The 19,095-nt window shown below is 46.9% G+C and overlaps 2 protein-coding genes across 21 annotated transcripts in view; one reads left to right on the top strand and one right to left on the bottom strand.

The window, feature by feature from the left end:
* Window positions 1–19,095, top strand: part of LOC117894425 (ankyrin-3) — a 61,651-nt gene that overhangs the window by 2,886 nt on the left and 39,670 nt on the right. For 6 of the 20 annotated variants that reach the window (XM_034801487.1, XM_034801480.1, XM_034801472.1 and 3 more), the window contains exons 2-15: window positions 3,616–3,717; window positions 3,783–4,235; window positions 4,302–5,066; window positions 5,961–6,164; window positions 6,554–7,481; window positions 7,632–7,769; window positions 8,761–9,043; window positions 9,100–9,506; window positions 9,574–9,785; window positions 11,651–11,855; window positions 13,062–13,088; window positions 15,332–15,491; window positions 15,560–16,398; window positions 16,464–19,049. In XM_034801487.1, the coding sequence (XP_034657378.1) occupies window positions 3,616–3,717; window positions 3,783–4,235; window positions 4,302–5,066; window positions 5,961–6,164; window positions 6,554–7,481; window positions 7,632–7,769; window positions 8,761–9,043; window positions 9,100–9,506; window positions 9,574–9,785; window positions 11,651–11,855; window positions 13,062–13,088; window positions 15,332–15,491; window positions 15,560–16,398; window positions 16,464–19,049 (7,309 nt within the window). Of the gene's footprint in view, window positions 1–1,227; window positions 1,772–3,287; window positions 3,362–3,397; window positions 3,434–3,615; window positions 3,718–3,782; window positions 4,236–4,301; window positions 5,067–5,960; window positions 6,165–6,553; window positions 7,482–7,631; window positions 7,770–8,760; window positions 9,044–9,099; window positions 9,507–9,573; window positions 10,721–11,650; window positions 11,856–13,061; window positions 13,089–15,331; window positions 15,492–15,559; window positions 16,399–16,463; window positions 19,050–19,095 lie in introns of those variants that run through there. The other 14 variants (XM_034801481.1, XM_034801470.1, XM_034801478.1 and 11 more) reach the window with 8 other exon arrangements.
* Window positions 5,106–5,678, bottom strand: LOC117894430 (40S ribosomal protein S10b-like). The gene has a single exon (XM_034801492.1). The coding sequence runs from the start codon at window positions 5,632–5,634 to the stop codon at window positions 5,164–5,166; it is 471 nt and encodes a 156-aa protein (XP_034657383.1). The 5' UTR covers window positions 5,635–5,678; the 3' UTR covers window positions 5,106–5,163.

Here is a 19,095-nt window from a genome sequence, read left to right as displayed (position 1 = left end):
AACTGAATCTGTGCCGTGCCTTGCCGTGCAGTGGCTTGGCTTACTGGGCACAACGTGACCGGGAATGCATACGCATCTGGTTGGGATGTGGCCTCCAGTTGCGGCCTCGGGGTGGGGAATGTTGGGTGTGTGATTTTCGAAAACGAAGTGACTTCGAAACGGGAAATACTACTCGTAAACAACATCCAGTTTGATTTACTGCGTCTGCGCGGCGCAAAAAGAGAGTGCCGACCCTGGAAGTTAGCTCTCTCGGCCATCTGCCACCCCTCAACCAACTGTGGATTGTGTTTGCCATACGCCGGGCCCTTGTTTACGCTCAGTCAACAAAAGTTCGGACTCTGGAGCAAGCACCAAGCTGTACAGGGTCTGGGTGGGTCCACTGTATGATGCTTAGTCTGTGTACTTAGCTAATTAGTTTAATGTGTTGGTGGAATTTAATGCCCCGACTGCTCGGCGGGGCTGGTAATTGTGCCAGGAATGAGGGTTAGATTAATTCGGGTCTTGTTGGGATAGTTACAATTACACCCAAGCCAGGCCATGGCTGGATAAAGAAATTAAGGAATTGTATAAACACACATGTTGTTTGCTCTAAGGAAACTTAAATGCCTGGAACTTCTCACTTCTCAAATTACAAACAAAATAGAGTTTAAGGTTGCGGGAATCTGAAAACAATTAAGAAGGATTCAATAGCTAAAATATTTGTTGCCAAAGTGATTTAGTTTTCAGCTATAGAACTACTAATGATACAAAAACTGATTGATGCTTTTGGGATATACGAAACAAGTGCAAATAATCTTTGTTTTGCTCTTTTAGAAACCCGATTCAAGTCTCATTTAATCCCTCAATTAATGATTTCTCTTCCACTTCCCTGCATTCACTCAAAATGTCTTTAAAAACAATAAATCTCGTCCAGAACAGTCCCATGATATGGCTTAATGTTGGCTCTGCCTTTAAAGCACGTGCGAGTGAGTTGCTTCCACACCAGCCATGAGAACGTCAACAAAAACAACAGGCACGTGCCTCTCGGGGGAGGGTAGGTGGGGTAGTGGTTGTCCTCTCGTTTCCGCTGCCAGTTCCACTTCAATTTCCAGGAAGCAGCCGCAGCAACCCCTGGCGGTAATGTATTCCAATTTCCAATTGGAAGAGGCGAGTGCGCAGGTCCTTCGAAATCCTGGCGTTGCCGACAGTTCCAACCACGGCTAGGTAGGACTTTTCGCTGGTCGAACGCATCCAGTCTGGAGTTGAACATTGAAGAAAACGGCAGCAAAGTGCCAACTGCTCCTCAAAAATAAACGTGAACCCCGAAGGGACTGTGTGTGTGTGTGTGAGACCAGTTAGGAATCCAATCAGACACGGACACAGATACATATACAGATACAGAGACACCACCACAGTTACTGCGACAAGTACACGGACACGAACACTGACGCAAACACTCGTGCACATAATACAACACACCCTCGCACACACCCCTTGCACTTCTCGTGTACATATTGCTTACATAAAAGTCCAAGGAAAAATCGATAGGAGTGCATTTAATATTCAGAGAAAAATCTGAAAGGAGTCCAGTGAAAACTCCGCACCGCCTTGAGCCTTGCCCAGTGAAAAGCCTAAAAATATGACTAATCAGTGACGACATTGACGTCGCGAGAGCCGCCGCTTACACAATTTCTCTACACACCCAGAAAGAAAATCGCAGACGTGGAAAGGTTTATCATAAGCGGACACATTCTCTCAACTGGCAAAGATGGTCACTGAAAATGGAGCTCAGGTAAACCCATCCATCAGAGTCTCATCCCAATTACCTTTCAGCGTTCGTAGACTTTTCGGGCCAACTGTGCGACTGTGGGGGCAGCCATGTTGGCGTCCATTTTGCGCATTATTGATTTTTCGTTGTCTGCGCTGAAAATCGGATTAAATCAAGCAAAAAATTGCTTAAATATTATGTTCAAGTGGAGCCTTGATGGTTTCTTGGGGTGCCAGAGCACAGAAGTCCCTGTCAAAGCGCAGACCTTGAGGTCGCAACCGTTTTTGGGGCCACCAACTGCAGAAGTTTATTGATTTTTCCGACTTCCTTCACTGATTTGTGGGGCGTTTACGATCTTTGCTGGGACAATAGGCTAAAAATAGTTAATTGCTGGTGGCAGAAACTAGTTGTTGGTCGAGCGGGGAGCGGAGCAACCAACAGCAAGAACTGGGTGTGGTACGTGCGTGTGTCCGTAGTGTAAGGTAATGGAGATTTAGGTTAGCGGCGCTGATGACATGCGACATTTGTCGCGACGAGATGGGGCACAAAAATCCATACTATGAGTCATTTTTCTCTCATCTGGCACTTCGGTAACTGATTCTTTGTTGCTCCTATAATGAGATCCACTTGGGTCTCGATTATGTTGCCACTTGGAGCACCATTTTGCCACACACAAATTGAAAGCAAATCCACTTGAAGGAAACAAACTCTCCACTCCTTTGACTCAAGCACCCAATCTGCGCCCCGAGTGCGAGTGTGGAGCAGCAGCTCGTTATACAATGGTGAGGCAAGCACCTTTGAACTTTTGCCCTCGCCCCTGGCTATCGTTTGCCCAAGTCCTCTAAAGATCCCCCTCCACTGCCACTGCCACTGGCCCCGCTTGGGTTGAGCAAACAGACACCAGGAAGCAGTCGTCGAAAATAACCTTCTTTTGAATTCGGTCTCATACGAGTGTGTATGCTCAGGGCATACGAAATGAGTCTGAAAAGGCGGCTTTGGTTCATTCCCCAACTTCCGCATTTAGCGCTGAAGGAGGGGCCAGAGTCGGTCGAGCCCTCGCCTTTGAATTGCAACAGCTTCGAATGGAACGCAGGAAGGAAGCGAGTCTGGCGAGGTGTCTATGCTGCGGTGTCGGCATCGCCATCGGCGTCGCTTCGGCTGAATGCCTTCCAGTGCGAAAACTTCCAGTTGCAATTCGCAAACGCCGTGACATGACGTCACTTTCGATGTCGAATCACTGGAAGCGGCGGGGCGTAAAACCCTCCACAAAAGAAAACATAAACAAAACGCGAGTGCCGTGCGATAAAATCGACAGCTGTGTTCGCGAGTGGGTGGCTGGGTCGGAGGGTCTGAGGGTGGTGGCCATTAAGCCGAATTACACCTGCGCCCCATGTTGACCCCTCGCCTTGACCGTCTTCGCTGTTTCGTTGTTAGCTTGAACTTGAGTCGTCACCGAGTGCTGGCTGGGGCACGTGCAGGTGCAAGTTCGCGGCACCCCGCTTGGAGTTGCGCAACGAAGGTTACGGCCACATGGCAACTATCAATAAAACTCCCCAAGTGCCAAGTGCAACATGCCCTGTTCCGCTCGTTGATGGATACGCAGGTGGCACGCAACTGCCAGAAGGAGACTCCGGCTCACCATTCCATTTGCTGCTGAACGGAAACACGGCCAAGATGGATGGGATTGTAGGTGATATGTTGCCAGGCCATAAATTCTAGCTGTCCTTTTCCTGGCAAAATAAAGTACAGAAATATATTTGTAGCTAAGTTTGTTTACTGTGCAATTACTGACCTTTCTTGTGGAGCTTACAACACACACTTTTAGTAGTCCTCCAATTGATTTTATTAAATGTTTCCTATCATTGCAGGGCGATGGCAACACTTCCTTCCTGCGTGCTGCTCGCGCCGGCAATCTGGAGCGTGTCCTCGAGCATTTGAAGAACAACATTGACATCAACACCAGCAATGCGGTAATAGCTCCTGGCCCATGTCTTAGCTCAGCGTAACACTAATCTATAACATATTTCCTTTATAGAACGGCTTGAATGCCTTGCATTTGGCCTCCAAGGATGGCCATATACACGTCGTCTCGGAGCTGCTGCGACGCGGTGCGATCGTGGACAGTGCCACCAAGAAGGGCAACACGGCGCTGCACATCGCCTCGCTGGCCGGACAGGAGGAGGTGGTGAAGCTGCTGCTGGAGCACAGCGCCTCTGTCAATGTGCAGTCGCAGAATGGATTCACGCCCCTTTACATGGCGGCCCAGGAGAACCACGATGCTGTGGTGCGACTGCTGCTGTCCAACGGCGCCAACCAGAGCCTGGCCACCGAAGATGGCTTCACGCCGCTGGCCGTGGCCATGCAGCAGGGCCACGATAAGGTCGTGGCCGTACTCCTCGAGAGCGATACTCGGGGAAAGGTGCGGCTGCCGGCTCTGCACATTGCAGCCAAGAAGGACGACGTCAAGGCTGCTTCTCTTCTCCTAGATGTGAGTATTCACGACACTGGAAAATGAAGTAGAGAGTTAGTAATGTCTCCTCCTCCCACCACACAGAATGACCACAATCCGGATGTGACTTCCAAGTCGGGCTTCACCCCGCTGCACATTGCCTCGCACTATGGCAACCAGAACATAGCCAACCTGCTGATCCAGAAGGGCGCCGACGTCAACTACTCGGCCAAGCACAACATCAGCCCACTGCACGTGGCTGCCAAGTGGGGCAAGACCAACATGGTCTCGCTGCTGCTGGAGAAGGGCGGCAACATCGAGGCCAAGACCCGCGACGGACTCACGCCGCTCCACTGTGCCGCCCGCTCGGGCCACGAGCAGGTGGTGGACATGCTGCTGGAGCGCGGTGCCCCCATTAGCGCCAAGACCAAGAATGGTCTGGCTCCCCTGCACATGGCGGCCCAGGGCGAGCACGTGGATGCCGCACGCATCCTGCTCTACCATCGCGCACCCGTCGATGAGGTCACCGTCGACTATCTGACCGCCCTGCATGTGGCGGCCCACTGCGGCCATGTGCGCGTGGCCAAGCTTCTGCTGGACCGCAACGCCGACGCCAATGCCCGTGCCCTAAACGGGTTCACGCCACTGCACATTGCCTGCAAGAAGAACCGCTTGAAGGTCGTTGAGCTGCTGCTCCGCCACGGTGCCAGCATTAGCGCCACCACGGAGAGCGGCCTTACACCGCTGCACGTGGCCGCCTTCATGGGATGCATGAACATTGTCATCTATTTGCTGCAACACGACGCCAGTCCGGATGTGCCCACAGTGCGTGGCGAGACGCCATTGCATCTGGCAGCTCGTGCCAACCAGGTGAGTTTTTTGCACAAAAAAAAAAAAAATATGCGCGTGTTTTGGGAATTTTCACAAACGTTTTGTGCATTTTATTTGTACATCCAAAAAGTTGAGCTTAGGCGGGCTTGCCGCGTCCGAATCCGCCACGGAAGTGAAACTGGCCGCTGCCCGGTCCGATATCTCCCTTCTTGTCCGTGTTGTTGGCGCCGGGTGGGCCGTGGCGATAGGCCGCACGGTCGTCGTCTTCGCCGCGTGGCTTGGCATCAGATGTACGAGCGCGCGGGCGAGTGTGAGGGTCGCGAGCGCGAGGCATGAAGGTGGCGGGCACAACCTCTTGGGGCAAGTGGAGATACTGGCGCAAGAAGTCGACGCCCTCGTTGGTCACACACCAGTAGTAGTGACGCCAGTTGTACTGCTCCTTGACGATGCCGCGTGAAGTCAGCGACTGCATGGTCTTGATGACCTGCACGTTGGGAATGGACTTCAACTGCTCGTGCTGGACTTTAAAATCCTTTTCGGCCACCATGACGCCCTCCTTGCAGAGGGACTCGTAGATAGCAATGCGATTAGCCTTTGGAATGAACATTTCGACGGAGTTTTACGGGGAGGTTGAGGTTTCGCAAAAATTTTTTTTTTATATTTAATCGCTACAGCGAAATTGTTGACTTGTTCGGGTTTGGGACTTTCTTGTCAAGGAAATCCTCTCCTGTTACTAAACGGTCAGGGAAATCCTCTCCTGCTGGGGTCAGAACAAAACAAAGAAAAGAACGGTGGCGTCTCGGCTTCGATGCCTTGTGGTCGAAGCTTCGGGAAATCGATTTGTACTTGGTATCGACTAGATCCAAGCATCGATAGCTGCACACTGATCGAATCGAAACTATTTGAATTCAACTTTGACATTGCTCATTCCAGACCGACATCATTCGCATTCTGCTGCGCAACGGCGCCCAGGTGGATGCACGTGCCCGGGAGCAGCAGACGCCGCTGCACATTGCCAGCCGATTGGGCAACGTTGACATCGTGATGCTGCTGCTGCAGCACGGCGCTCAGGTGGATGCCACCACCAAGGACATGTACACGGCGCTCCACATTGCCGCCAAGGAGGGGCAGGATGAGGTAAAAGAATTGATTGCGAAAAAGATCACGGACCACATCGACACTGTCTATCTGATGCAATTGTTTTGGATACGGCATCAGGAGTTTTTCATTTGATTTTTAGTTATTATATTCCGTTGCATTAGTATCGTTTTTATCTTTTGTATCGACTATTACGAGTATTACCAATTATTGTTGTCTCTTCTTTTTCTGTTGTCTTTTTTTTCAAATAAATGTTGCCACCTTGTTTTCTTTTGTAGTATGGTATTATTTGTCTGCTTTTTCAGTATTTTTGTAGAATCTGGTCACACTCGAAAGTTCATAGCACATGTTTTCGCCATTTGCAATAATTTCGCTCATTTTTCGGTAATCCCTTGGTAAAATGTACATTTTAACTTGCAACGCTTCAGGTGGCAGCCGTGCTGATCGAGAACGGGGCTGCGTTGAATGCCACCACAAAGAAGGGCTTCACGCCGCTGCACCTGACAGCCAAATATGGACACATCAAAATGGCGCAGCTGCTGCTGCAGAAGGAGGCTGATGTGGACGCCCAGGGCAAAAATGGCGTGACTCCGCTCCATGTGGCCTGCCACTACAACAACCAGCAGGTGGCCCTGCTGCTGCTCGAGAAGGGAGCGAGCCCGCATGCCACCGCCAAGAACGGACATACGCCGCTGCACATTGCGGCGCGCAAAAACCAGATGGACATTGCCACGACTCTGCTGGAGTATGGCGCCCAGGCCAATGCCGAGAGCAAGGCCGGTTTCACTCCGCTGCACCTGAGCAGCCAGGAGGGCCATGCTGAGATTTCCAACCTCTTGATCGAGCACAAGGCAGCCCTCAATCACCCGGCCAAGAACGGCCTCACTCCCATGCATCTGTGCGCCCAGGAGGACAACGTGAATGTGGCCGAGATTCTGCAGCGCAACGGCGCAAGCATCGACATGCCTACCAAAGCTGGGTTCACGCCCTTGCACGTCGCCTCGCACTTCGGCCAGGCCAACATGGTGCGCTTCCTTCTACAAAATGGCGCCAACGTGGACGCGGCCACCTTGATTGGCTACACCCCTCTGCATCAGACGGCCCAGCAGGGGCATTGCCACATTGTCAACCTATTGCTGGAGCACAAGGCCAACGCCAATGCCCAGACCGTCAACGGGCAGACAGCCCTGAACATTGCCCGCAAGCTGGGCTACATCAGTGTGCTGGACTCGCTCAAGTCCATCACCACAGAGGACGAGTCGGGTGCCGCACCAGCCCAGACCGAGGAGAAGTACCGCGTTGTTGCCCCGGAGGCCATGCACGAGTCGTTTATGTCCGACTCCGAGGAAGAAGGCGGTACGTATCTCCTGCTAGTTTTACACTTTGTTCCAATATACACCTGCGCCATGCTAGTCCGCCAGCACATACAGACCACGACCACACCCAATGCCCATAGATTTATGCCTAGACTTAAGTGAATCCACCCGCTTTCATGTGTGCCGTCAGGTCACACAAACTGGGAATTGGACGCGTGCTACGAGTACGGCATTGGCATTGACCACAGCCACAGTCAACGCCACAGTGAACGGCCAGACACTCACGTCTACATGCCGTATTACCAAAGCGACACACTCTATGTCACCAGTAAGTGTCCACAGGGCGGGCAAGGCCTTGCCCAGCAACTGCAACAACTCGTAACTCCTAACTCTACTCGTAATCGTATCCGTATCTTACCCACTGGCCGTTATCAAGTGCACTAATTTGGCTCTAATTGGATTCCGAGATTGATCACCAAAGTTAACCATCAAACGATAGCACTTGATATGGGACTGAACTGTATCAATGTAAAAATTAATTCTTGCCGTTGTTGTAAACCAAATGAGTGCAGAGACTCCACTACTTTCCAATTGTCATTGTTTCCTTTTTGAATTCTTAATGTTTAATTTTATTTCGTTCAATTTTCAATCTCTTATTGTCCGATGAAGTTTCTTTATTATATTTGTATCTACTATTGGTCGGTCCGTTGGCACCACAACAGTACGGCCAATCGATGGATGTCGTTGCCTAAAATGTCCCTGAATAATCAGCGAGTCTTTTGATTTGAATGCCAGCGCGCAGATGCAAATAAAAGAACCCCGTATTTGCTTTTACTCGTACCATGGCATGAAATCTACCTACTACTCGTACATACTTGTGTATCCCATGTAAATCCTTTATCAAACTCTATTGTATCAATGTAATAATCTACATATATGCTCCTGTTTAATGGTCATGCTAGCTTTACATACTATATCATCCTTATATCAACTAATATAACATGTAACGATTATATAATTATACATACAAATGAAGCATGTCGACATATACAAAATTGTATAACTAAAATCAAACTCATTTGCATTCTTCTACTTTCAATGCACCGCCCTCTCGCTCTTGCAACAACAACACCACAACTACACCAACAACAACTGCAACAACAACTACAACAACAAAAACAACAACAACAATCAACGCTACTATATGGCCAATTGGAATGTCTTGTGCTTTATTAAAATCAAAACGAAATGGAATGCAACCGCAACCGCATCGCCTCGAAAACAACGCAATCGAAACCAATCGAATATCCAAAATATAGGCGAAGACAATATGCTATCAGATCAACCATACCGTTATCTGACCGTTGATGAAATGAAATCCCTAGGCGATGACTCGCTGCCCATTGATGTGACCCGCGACGAGCGCATGGACTCCAACCGCATGACCCAGAGCGCTGAGTATGCCGGCGGAGTGCCGCCCACCATTGGGGAGGAGGTGATCAGTCCACACAAGGCACAGGTCTATGGCAACTCGCCCAAGGCCACCGTTGATGGTGTTTACATAGCCAACGGCCATGGGCTCGATGAGCCGCCGCACGTGGGGTGAGTAAATTCGCTTTTTGTTTCGAGTTTTAGTGTCTAATGGGATTGTCTTGCAGCCGGAAACTGAGCTGGAAGAGCTTCTTAGTCTCTTTCCTGGTCGATGCACGAGGCGGAGCCATGCGCGGTTGTCGCCACAGCGGCGTGCGCATGATAATTCCATCGCGCTCCACCTGCCAGCCGACGCGGGTCACCTGTCGCTATGTGAAGCCACAGCGGACCATGCATCCGCCGCAGTTGATGGAGGGCGAGGCTCTGGCCAGTCGCGTGCTGGAGCTTGGTCCATGCTCTACCAAATTCATTGGTCCCGTGGTCATGGAGGTGCCGCATTTCGCCTCGCTACGTGGCAAAGAGCGCGAAATCATTATTCTACGCTCGGACAATGGCGAGACCTGGCGCGAGCACTCCATTGACAACTCGGAGGAGATCATTCACGATGTCTTGCAGCAGTGCTTCGAGCCAGAGGGTGAGTCGTGGGAGTGGGCCTGGCTGTACCTTTTCCTTGACTATAACGTGGCTTCTTTCCTGTGTAGAAATCGCCCAACTGGAGGAACAGGCCGGCAATCATGTGTGCCGCTTTGTCACTTACGACTTTCCGCAGTACTTTGCCGTCGTCTCGCGCATTCGCCAGGAAGTTCATGCCATTGGGCCCGAGGGCGGCATGGTGTCCAGCACAGTGGTGCCGCAGGTGCAGGCCGTCTTCCCCCAGGGAGCCCTCACCAAGAAGATCAAAGTTGGCTTACAGGTAAACCTCTTTAAACCGCGCAAAGGCGTTGCGCCTGAGAAGCTACGCAAGATTAGCGTCAATCATGTGCCCAAGAAGAAGCGCTTCTCGCTCATCTGGTAAATCACAGAACAAAAACAAGAAAAACCAGGCCAACAATAGGTCGAAATATATCTATACTAAAAACGAAATACGTTATCGGTCAGCATATATAATCGTGCATTTAATCTACAACTTGAAATCTTCCTTGAAATGAATATCAAAATCAAACTCCAAAGAATGCAAAATACGTTTTCCAAAGTAGAAAATACGCATTTATAATCAAAGATAAAATCCAATAGCCAGTAACCAGTAACCATCTATGTTAACCCGAGTCCCCTTAGTCCTGTGTAGAAGTATGGTAGATGGTATGCACCTGTACTTACTCGTAAAATCAATATTCAGCGCAGTGCAAAGGCGATTCACAGTGAAGGACCTGCCTTTGAGTGTGTAAATCCGGCAACTGTGAGTGGCCTTTGCATGCCTTACTCCAAAACATTATCCAAATGTTATTTATTTATGAAATATGTGCACTTTGTTTGAACTTATCGAAACACCTTAAGAACTTTACGGCACTCAGCTTATGTGGAGCCATTGCGAAATCGGCTTCCTCTTGCTAACTAATCACAGATGATAGATGCTATGCAGATAGTGACATTCAATAATACTTATAAACATAAATGAACCTATTGGTTTTGATCATGGATCAAGTGCGAATTCTGTAATGATCGCGTAAAGAAATTGTCCAAGAGAATGTCCAATGAATATCGAAATCGAAAATATTATGATACCATTAACCAATATGCTATAACTACTATAAACTATTATTCATACATTATTTATGATCCACTTATGCATAAGATTATACAAGTTTCTCTGAAATGCAGTACTACCCAATAAATTTAGTTCAACAAAAACTTTATGCCAATGAAAATGTTTTAATTACTTTTCATTTGATTCATTTTTCATTCAATTCAATTGCTTTTTCAAATCGAATACAAGAAACAAAAACTTTAACATAATATCTTAAAAGCGAAATCGAAAAAGAGGTAAAAAAAAGAATACTTAGAGAGTTACAATTGGGTCCCGGTTCGAAGTGCCTAAACGAAGTTGTAACATTTTAGCCTTGCGGCATCGCATCGTAAGCAAAAAACGATTTTATAATGGCCCCCACTCATGAGTTCGAACTTTTCGCACGTTTTATTTGCATTTTCTCTTTACCTTTTCCTCTATTTTACTATCTCTAATCCAAATTCTTCCTGAATATTCTTCCGTTTTGAATTTATGATTTCTGTATAAATTGTATAAATTGTATATTCTTCAGTTGTAGTCAAAGTTTTTTTGATGACTAAATTTATTGGGACATAAATGGGCTTGAACATTGTTATCGTTTGTAGTTAACTTATACCGTATTTTAACTGAAACATGCTGAAACAATTGCTCAATACCACCATGAATACGAAAAACGATATGCATAATACATCAAACTAAATAATCATTGTACAAAAACAACAACAAAAGACACGACCCACAAAAAAAGCCAAGGCGAGTGCTGGTCGAATCGAATCGAATCGAGAATGTTCACCCTTTAAGCCCCAGACTCATTTCATTTTATTTTAATAGTTTAATAGTATGTTCATTTCATGTTGTGTGAGAAACGAGAGGCGCATATTTCGTATATAATTACTTGGTTTTTGTTATGGATTTATGTTTGAATTTTAATTTATGTTCATCTCATGTACTTGGTACATACTGTATGCGTATGCGTATACGTACGACTATGCGTGGCCGGGAAATCGATTTTTGTCTATTGTGCCAATCCGAAATTCGTTACACTCTCGTTCTAGGCCCAGCCGGTCGATCCCGATCTAACCGCCAAGCTGCTGGGTCGCGGTGTGGCCGTATCGCCGATAGTGACGGTCGAGCCGCGCCGCCGTAAGTTCCACAAGGCCATCACACTCAGCATGCCGGCCCCGAAGGCCCACAGCCAGGGGATGATCAATCAGTATTCGGGCAACACGCCAACCCTGCGGCTCCTATGCTCCATTACAGGTAAGTTGTAGCTGTTACCGATTCGCCATCCGATCTTTTGTGTTGTTTGTAAAATGTGATCCAAGCAGTTATTCTAACTATTATGAGTATACCTACCCCCACTTACATTTACATTTACATTACGTTAGTTGATGTTTACCAGTACAGATCCTCCTCAACCTCCAACCTACAACCTCCTTCTCTGTCTCTCTCTCTCTGTCTCTCTATCTATACCTCAGGCCTTCACTTACTTCATTCCTGGTTATGATTTCTTGAGTGTATACCGTATGCTTTGGTTGAGTTGATTTCGTATCTGCTTTCGTTGTTCATTTTAGTTGTCTATAACATTTAGAATTAAAGTAACTCATGTGCTAATAAGTAGTACTCTATAAATACCATACATGCCATATACTACTACTTAAAATATCCAACCCAAGTACCTATGCATATTGTTGTACAGAGAAAAACTGCCAAAAAAGAACTATCAAAAGAACCAAAGATCTAGGGAGCATTTTCAGAGATGGCTCCGCGAATTCGGTCCAATTTGTTAGTATGTATAGGTCTCTCCCATCTGATATCCATTGTGCTTGTGTCTGTGTGGTAGATCTACAAGTTGTTCTCGGGTGTTCCGGCAGGGCCCCGCCACGCCATGCCTCGACCTCGCCCCCGCCTCGCATCGTATCGTATCGTATCGAGTAATAACTTTGAATTTTAGCCCAGTTGTAGAGCATTCGTCATTCACCTTAACATACAGACACGGATACGCTCATACATGTACATCCACAACACACACACAACACCCACACGACACTACAAGACAAGAAGTTACAGTTACAACCAACAAAATACAACTCTTCCTGTGACACTTAATCCGCTCTTACCTCAATGTCATGTTCAGTGTGTCTAACTCCTCCTACTCTCATTGTGCCTAACGGTGTTTGTTCCGTTACTCTTTTACTCTTCTCTTTGTTACTCTTTGCGTTCGTTCGATCGTTTCGGTTTACCGTTTACCGTTTACCGTTTTAGTTTCTGTTCAGTTCTCCTGATTTTCGATGATAATTTTAGTGTTGAGCAAAAGACAAATAAAAAACAAAACAAAACCCAAACAAACTTCAATTTCAATTCTTGATTGAAAACATATTTATGTAATTGTTCTATAATTTCGTACTAATGCGTCATTGCATATGTGTGCACGCATTCCGTTCTGTTTATCTCAATCCATTGAAGGTGTGTTTCGGAAAAGGTCTCTAAAAGGTAACTAAAACAATGGCTCAAATGTCACAAATACTAAAAATAAATAATACAAATTCAGAAAATTCACAAACATGTATGAGGTTTCAAATTGAAACTGTTTAAAAACTATCAAATCGTTATTTGTTCATATTTAGTTGTTTCGTTCTATGCCAAACAAAATAAAATACAATACCTAATGATTAATTAACAATAACCCCATTACCACACGGTATGGTTGGTTGTGCTGCGAAAAAAAGGCAAATAACAAAGTCCAAGAAAGAAATTTTGACAAAAAATTTGAAAATTCTGCATATTTTATTTATGATAAATTCTCTTGTTAAAACCAACTATTGCAAATATTTCAAACATTTATTTTCCAACTTCTCTTTGCTTTCAAAGACTTTCATTTCCATTGAAGTTTTTCTTTTCATTGATTATTCGGTTTTCGGTTGTACTTTTTTGTTGATTTTCCTTTAGTTCTTTGCTTCAATTCGTGTCTCGCTGCCTCTTTGGGTTTACCACTTAACCAAGTACCAGAAACTCTGGATTATCTTTTGGGTTTCTGTTTTGGGTACCGCTTTTGACCCCACTCCCATTGGCAGAGTTCTCTGGGCCAAGATTTTGCTTCCGGCTCTTCCAAGAAGCTTAGTTTTCCAATTTATCGTACTTTTTCGAACCTTAAGCTTGTGATGCAAACGTCTTCGCCTTCTACTAACTATCTCTCTAACTATCTCTCCCCATAATATACCATAAAAAGAACTACTAAGCGACTTTCTGAATGCACGCGGTTTATTGCTAAATATATGTATACGAAATACGATACCTAAACTGCACCATTTAATTCAACAGTTTTTGTAGGTTTTTGTAAGCTAACTAATTGCCAAATAAAGTTGCTCTTTGGGCCATTGAAACCGTACTGAAAGCCAGATCTACTACCTTGATTCGTTTAGTTCTATTTTGTTTGGTTTATGATTTGATTCTAACTCCATTCACACACATCATATTAAACTTAAACATACATTTCTGATTGTTCTGATGGCTTCCCAGCTTTACGTTTCATTTTGAAGAACCATTTCAGTTGGAATGTTGTGCACCTGATTGTTGTTTGGTTATTTGTTGAGATTGTTAAACGTTTATGTTGTTTGCTTTTATTTCGCGTTACACATAAAGCAGAATATTGTATAAATGTTTTCCAAAAAAAAAAAAAAAAAAAAATAACCAATAATGAGTGATCAGTTTCGAATTTTGAATTTCTACTGTTTGTGGCACCAAAGAGAACTTTTCTGAAACAGAACAAATATCAACTATTGAGGAAGAACCGAAAGTCAAGCTAAAGCTAAAGGCTATGGCAAGCGATAATAACGATATATGTACATATATCTGAATATAATTATAAAAAGTTGACAGTTTACTACATTCCTGAAGTCGGTTTAAGTTTCTAATAGTATGATTTCCCTGTTGATTTGTTCTTCAGTTTGTTTCGTTTGGTTTGGTTTGGGACTTTCGTTTGTTTTGAACACATTTACACCAAGAAACACGTGACACGCTCACTTATTTACCATTCAAGAGAAACCAAAGAAATATGTTTTTTCCAAAGTATTAAGCATGTTGTTTCGAAACGGCTTCGAAGTAAGCGCCAACAAGTACCCTAGTACTCGTACCTCTGTAAATGCTACAGCCCTAATAAATTAATTAAATATCCAAAAATGCTTGAAATCAAAGTGCCACTCATATAATCATACACTCCACCACACCACAACACACTTACAAACACTCAGTCAAGGATCACGCATTTCATATTTCATGTTCCACATATACTACGTACATAAATACATATCCATATTTACATCTTGAAAATGAAGAAACTTACTTAATATTTCCAATACTTATCGCTAAATACTCGTACAATTTTAATACTCTACCATACTATAATACTCTAACTGTATACAATAATACTACTTTCCTATTCCATATAAATGCTTTGTAATTAACACACTCAAACACACACACACTCAATCGTAATTCTCTATCTCTCTGAACAAGATTTTGAGTTTAATTTTATCGTTTCGTTTGTGAAATTAGTTCAAACAATTTTGGAATTCAATATTCAATCTGCTAATGAGACAAAAGTAGAGTTTTCAAAGAGTTTTTCCATACAATATGTAGTCTATGCGTATACCCCATTTACATATGCTGTGTCCTTGGTGTTTGTGTGCAACATAACTGAACGTCTCCTATCTACCGTCTACCCCCTACATGATCAGGCGGACCATCACGTGCCCAATGGGAGGATGTCACTGGCTCCACGCCGCTGACCTTTGTCAACGACTGTGTCTCCTTCACGACCACTGTATCGGCTCGCTTCTGGTTAATGGACTGCCGCAACATCTCTGATGCCACCAAGATGGCCACAGAACTTTACAAGTGAGTGCGCTGGCCTCAGTAGATTGGTTTGCATATCTATAATCTATTAATCTCCATTCTCCTTTCAGGGAAGTCATTCATGTACCCTTCATAGCTAAGTTTGTGGTGTTCGCCAAGAAGATTGAACCTTTCGAGGCTCGTCTGCGCGTCTTCTGCATGACCGATGACCGCGAGGACAAGACTCTGGAGAAGCACGAGCTCTACACAGAGGTGGCCAAGAGTCGCGACGTGGAGGTGCTCGAAGGCAAGCCGCAGTACATTGAAATGGCCGGCAACCTGGTGCCCGTGACCAAGTCTGGCGACCAGCTGCAGCTCCAGTTCAAGGCCTTCCGCGAGAACCGTCTGCCCTTCACAGTGCGTGTGAAGGATCAGCATGCGGACATCGTGGGACGCACCCTGTTCATGAAGGAGCCCAAAGTGGCCAAGGGCGAGCCGCCACAGCAGCCCATCTGCATTCTGAACATCGTGCTGCCAGAGGCTGTGATACCGGACTCGACCACAGCGTTCTCCGACCGTGTGACCTCAGCCTACAGAACCTCCATGTTCAGCCTGAGCAAGCACCAGAACGACCACTACATCGGCGACATTCGCATTGTAGATTTGTCCAATCTGCTGGGCAAGGACTGGATACAGCTGGCGCCCGAGATCGGCATCAACGCGGAGGAGATCGACGAGATCATCAACCAAAACACCGACAGCATAGCCAGGCAGGCTCAGAGCATGATCCGCCTGTACAAGGATAAGCCAAACTACGATATACTGTCCCTGGAGACGGCACTCAAGAACATCGGGCGAGACGACATCATGAAAAAGTGCAAGAGTGGAAGACTCTCGCACTCGCGCGAGTTCGACGAAACGGACATCATGAAGAACTCGGAATCTGTGGAAGAGCTGGTACGCAGAGAAAGTAAGTAGACTCGCAATTCTCCTTCAGACATTGTCTAGCAATCATTCTCTTTATAATATCTCTAGGCAAGCGAATCCAGCAGATCAACGAACGCGAAGAAGTCAAATACTCTGCCGAGGAAAAGGAAGTCGAGGAGTCCGAGTCCGACGAGGAGCAAGCCAAACGAACTGTGGCTGAGAGGCGCGAGAAGATCGTCAAGCGACTGTCCATGGAACGTTCCATACCGGCCTCAACACAAAAGAAAGAGATCACCCGCGAAATAACCGAAATCAAACGAAAGAGTCTCATTGAGGATAAAAAGGCGCATCACGAGTCCGAGATCCTGATGCAGCTGCCTGCCGACAATGTGATTATAAAGACAGCGGGAGTGCCCGAACAAGTCATCAAGATGAAAATGGGCAAGATGGACTCCACGGAGGTGAGCAAGAGCGACTTCGACAAGGAGCTGACGCACAAGTTCAAGTCATCCGGCCGCAGCTCTGAGGAGGAGGAACAGCCATCACCCGACGGCGTGGACAAGATTGTTCAGGATATCAGCTCTGCGGAGAAAACGGAGAAGGATTCAGTGACCTTCACTAGGGCTACGACCATTACCCGCCAGGAGGCACGGGATATCACCGAGGATTTCCTGGAGATGGAGAAACGCAGCCAACTACCAACGACAACGGCCACAGTGCACGAGAAGTTTGTTGAGGAGGTGAAGGAGAAGAAGACTAGCCCCATGGCCTCAGTCACGCCCGAAACTGTAAAGGAGGTCGAGCACTTCATCAGCGAAGTGACTGACATCGCCAGCAAAAAGGTGGAGAACATAATTAGCTCCTTCGAGAGCGCCAAAACAGAAGACATTGCCGTAACCCAACCCAGCCAGCCAGCGCCCGAGACAACGAAGGTCAGTGAGACCATTAAACATCTGGAGGACGCCAAGACAGTCGCCCAGGAGCAGATCAAAACCGTGCAGATAGTCGAGAGCACAACCATCGAAGAGACCATCGCCGAATTTGAAGCGAAAAAGGTCAAATATGACTTCCATGGTGGCGAGCCAAAGACGCAAATCCCCAAGCTGGTGCGAAAGCCAAGCGAGGAGTCCATGAAGCCGACTGCAGCTCCACGTGCTGTAGCAGAAGTTGAAGGGGACCTGACAGCGGAGATCAAGCCCGAGAAGCCCCTTTCCAAAATACCAGTCAAAACTTCCGCAGGCGATGCCCAAAAGATTGTAGATGTGGTGGACACACGAAAGGTCACCCATGACTTCCTGCAGGGCGAGAAGTTGGCAGCCGAACCCAAGGCAGCTCCAGCAGCCAGCAAAATACCCAAGGTAGAGCCACGAAAATCAGTGGAGAAGCTGACCATCGACAGAGAGTCGAAAGTCCTGGACGATGTGGTGGCTTCAACGGCCAGCATTATGACAGCAGCAGGCCTGGGTGCAGAGGTGGCCAAGGATAAGATCTCTGGACAGCCAGAGATTGCCGCCAAGGCAGAAACACTCACCGAGAAGGTTTCTGAATTGATTGACACATTCCACAAGGTAGAGGAGAAGGTTGTGAAGTCTGAGAAGCATTCAGAGATAGCCCACAAAATGGAGAAGACAGTCAAAATCGAAGAAAAGCCGCTCGCACAAGCGCAGCCCAAAGAGGACAAAGTGGCGGAAAAGATAGCTGAAGTAGTCGAAACATTCCATAAGATCGAAGAGCAAATAGTTACCGCCGACACACGCAAGCTCACCCACGATTTCCTCAGCATGGAGCAGCAAAGCCAACTGCCAAGCATTTCCCAAGCAACCGATCAACATCTTGAATCCAGTCTAACATCGACAACAACATCTGAGCCAGAGTCAGTGATCTCAGTAAAACCTTCCCCGCCTGCGAGCAAAATACCTGTGGTGGAGCCCAGGAAGACCCTGACTGAGGAGACAGCAAAGCCATCGGAGTCAACCGCTAAGACTCTGATCGAGGAAGCTGTAAAGCCCGCTGAGGACCAACCGAAGAAGTGCTTTCCCGACCGTCAGCTAACCGCCGATTTCCTGAGCATGGAGCAACAGACACAGCTACAGTCCCTGCCCGCAAAAGCTCTGGTTGAGGAAGTTGTCAAGTCCGCGGAGCAGCTGGTAGAGCAGAAAATGCAAACCGAGTCCCTGCCAGAGAAAACTCTGATCAAGGAGGAAGTGAAACCAATTGAGCAGCTGACCAAGCAGAAGCCACTGCACGAGCGTCAGCTAACCGCTGACTTCCTGAGCATGGAACAGCAGACGCAGCTGCAACCCGTGATCCAGCCATCAGTATTGCCAGAAAGCATCGATTCGATTCTGGCAGAAAAGACAGTTTCCAAAGGCGATGGCATTGAGTCGGCGGCACCGATCGGAGATGCTTCGCTCTTCCAAACACCCAAACCGGAGTTCGCTCTCGTTACCCAGAAGCCGGAAAATCTGCCGAGTGTGGTCCGGGACTTTGCTGAATACGACAGCGATACCTTTGACAAACGAGCCACTGTTCCATTGAGCGAGTCAATCAAAGAGGAGCGCCTCAGTGCTCCCCTGTCCATGGAGCCACGTAAATCCCTGACCGATGCCGAGTTCTGCAAGTCTGTGGGCGAGACGATCAGCAAGAAGATGAGCGCGGGAGTCATTGAGATATCCGATGAGCTCAAAAAAATCGGTAGCTATCCTATTTAAATGTTAACCCATAATCCGTTCGCTTACAC

This window comes from Drosophila subobscura, chromosome J (genome assembly GCF_008121235.1).
Source record: "Drosophila subobscura isolate 14011-0131.10 chromosome J, UCBerk_Dsub_1.0, whole genome shotgun sequence".
In the NCBI taxonomy this organism is placed as follows: Eukaryota; Metazoa; Arthropoda; class Insecta; order Diptera; family Drosophilidae; genus Drosophila; species Drosophila subobscura.
The sequence above is the reverse complement of the archived record's forward strand: the minus strand, read 5'-3'. Positions and strand labels throughout refer to the sequence as shown.

What these genes read in the sequence shown, in the direction of transcription:
- LOC117894430 (XM_034801492.1), bottom strand. Translation starts at nt 5,634, where the DNA reads ATGTTCATTCCAAAGGCTAATCGCATTGCTATCTACGAGTCCCTCTGC.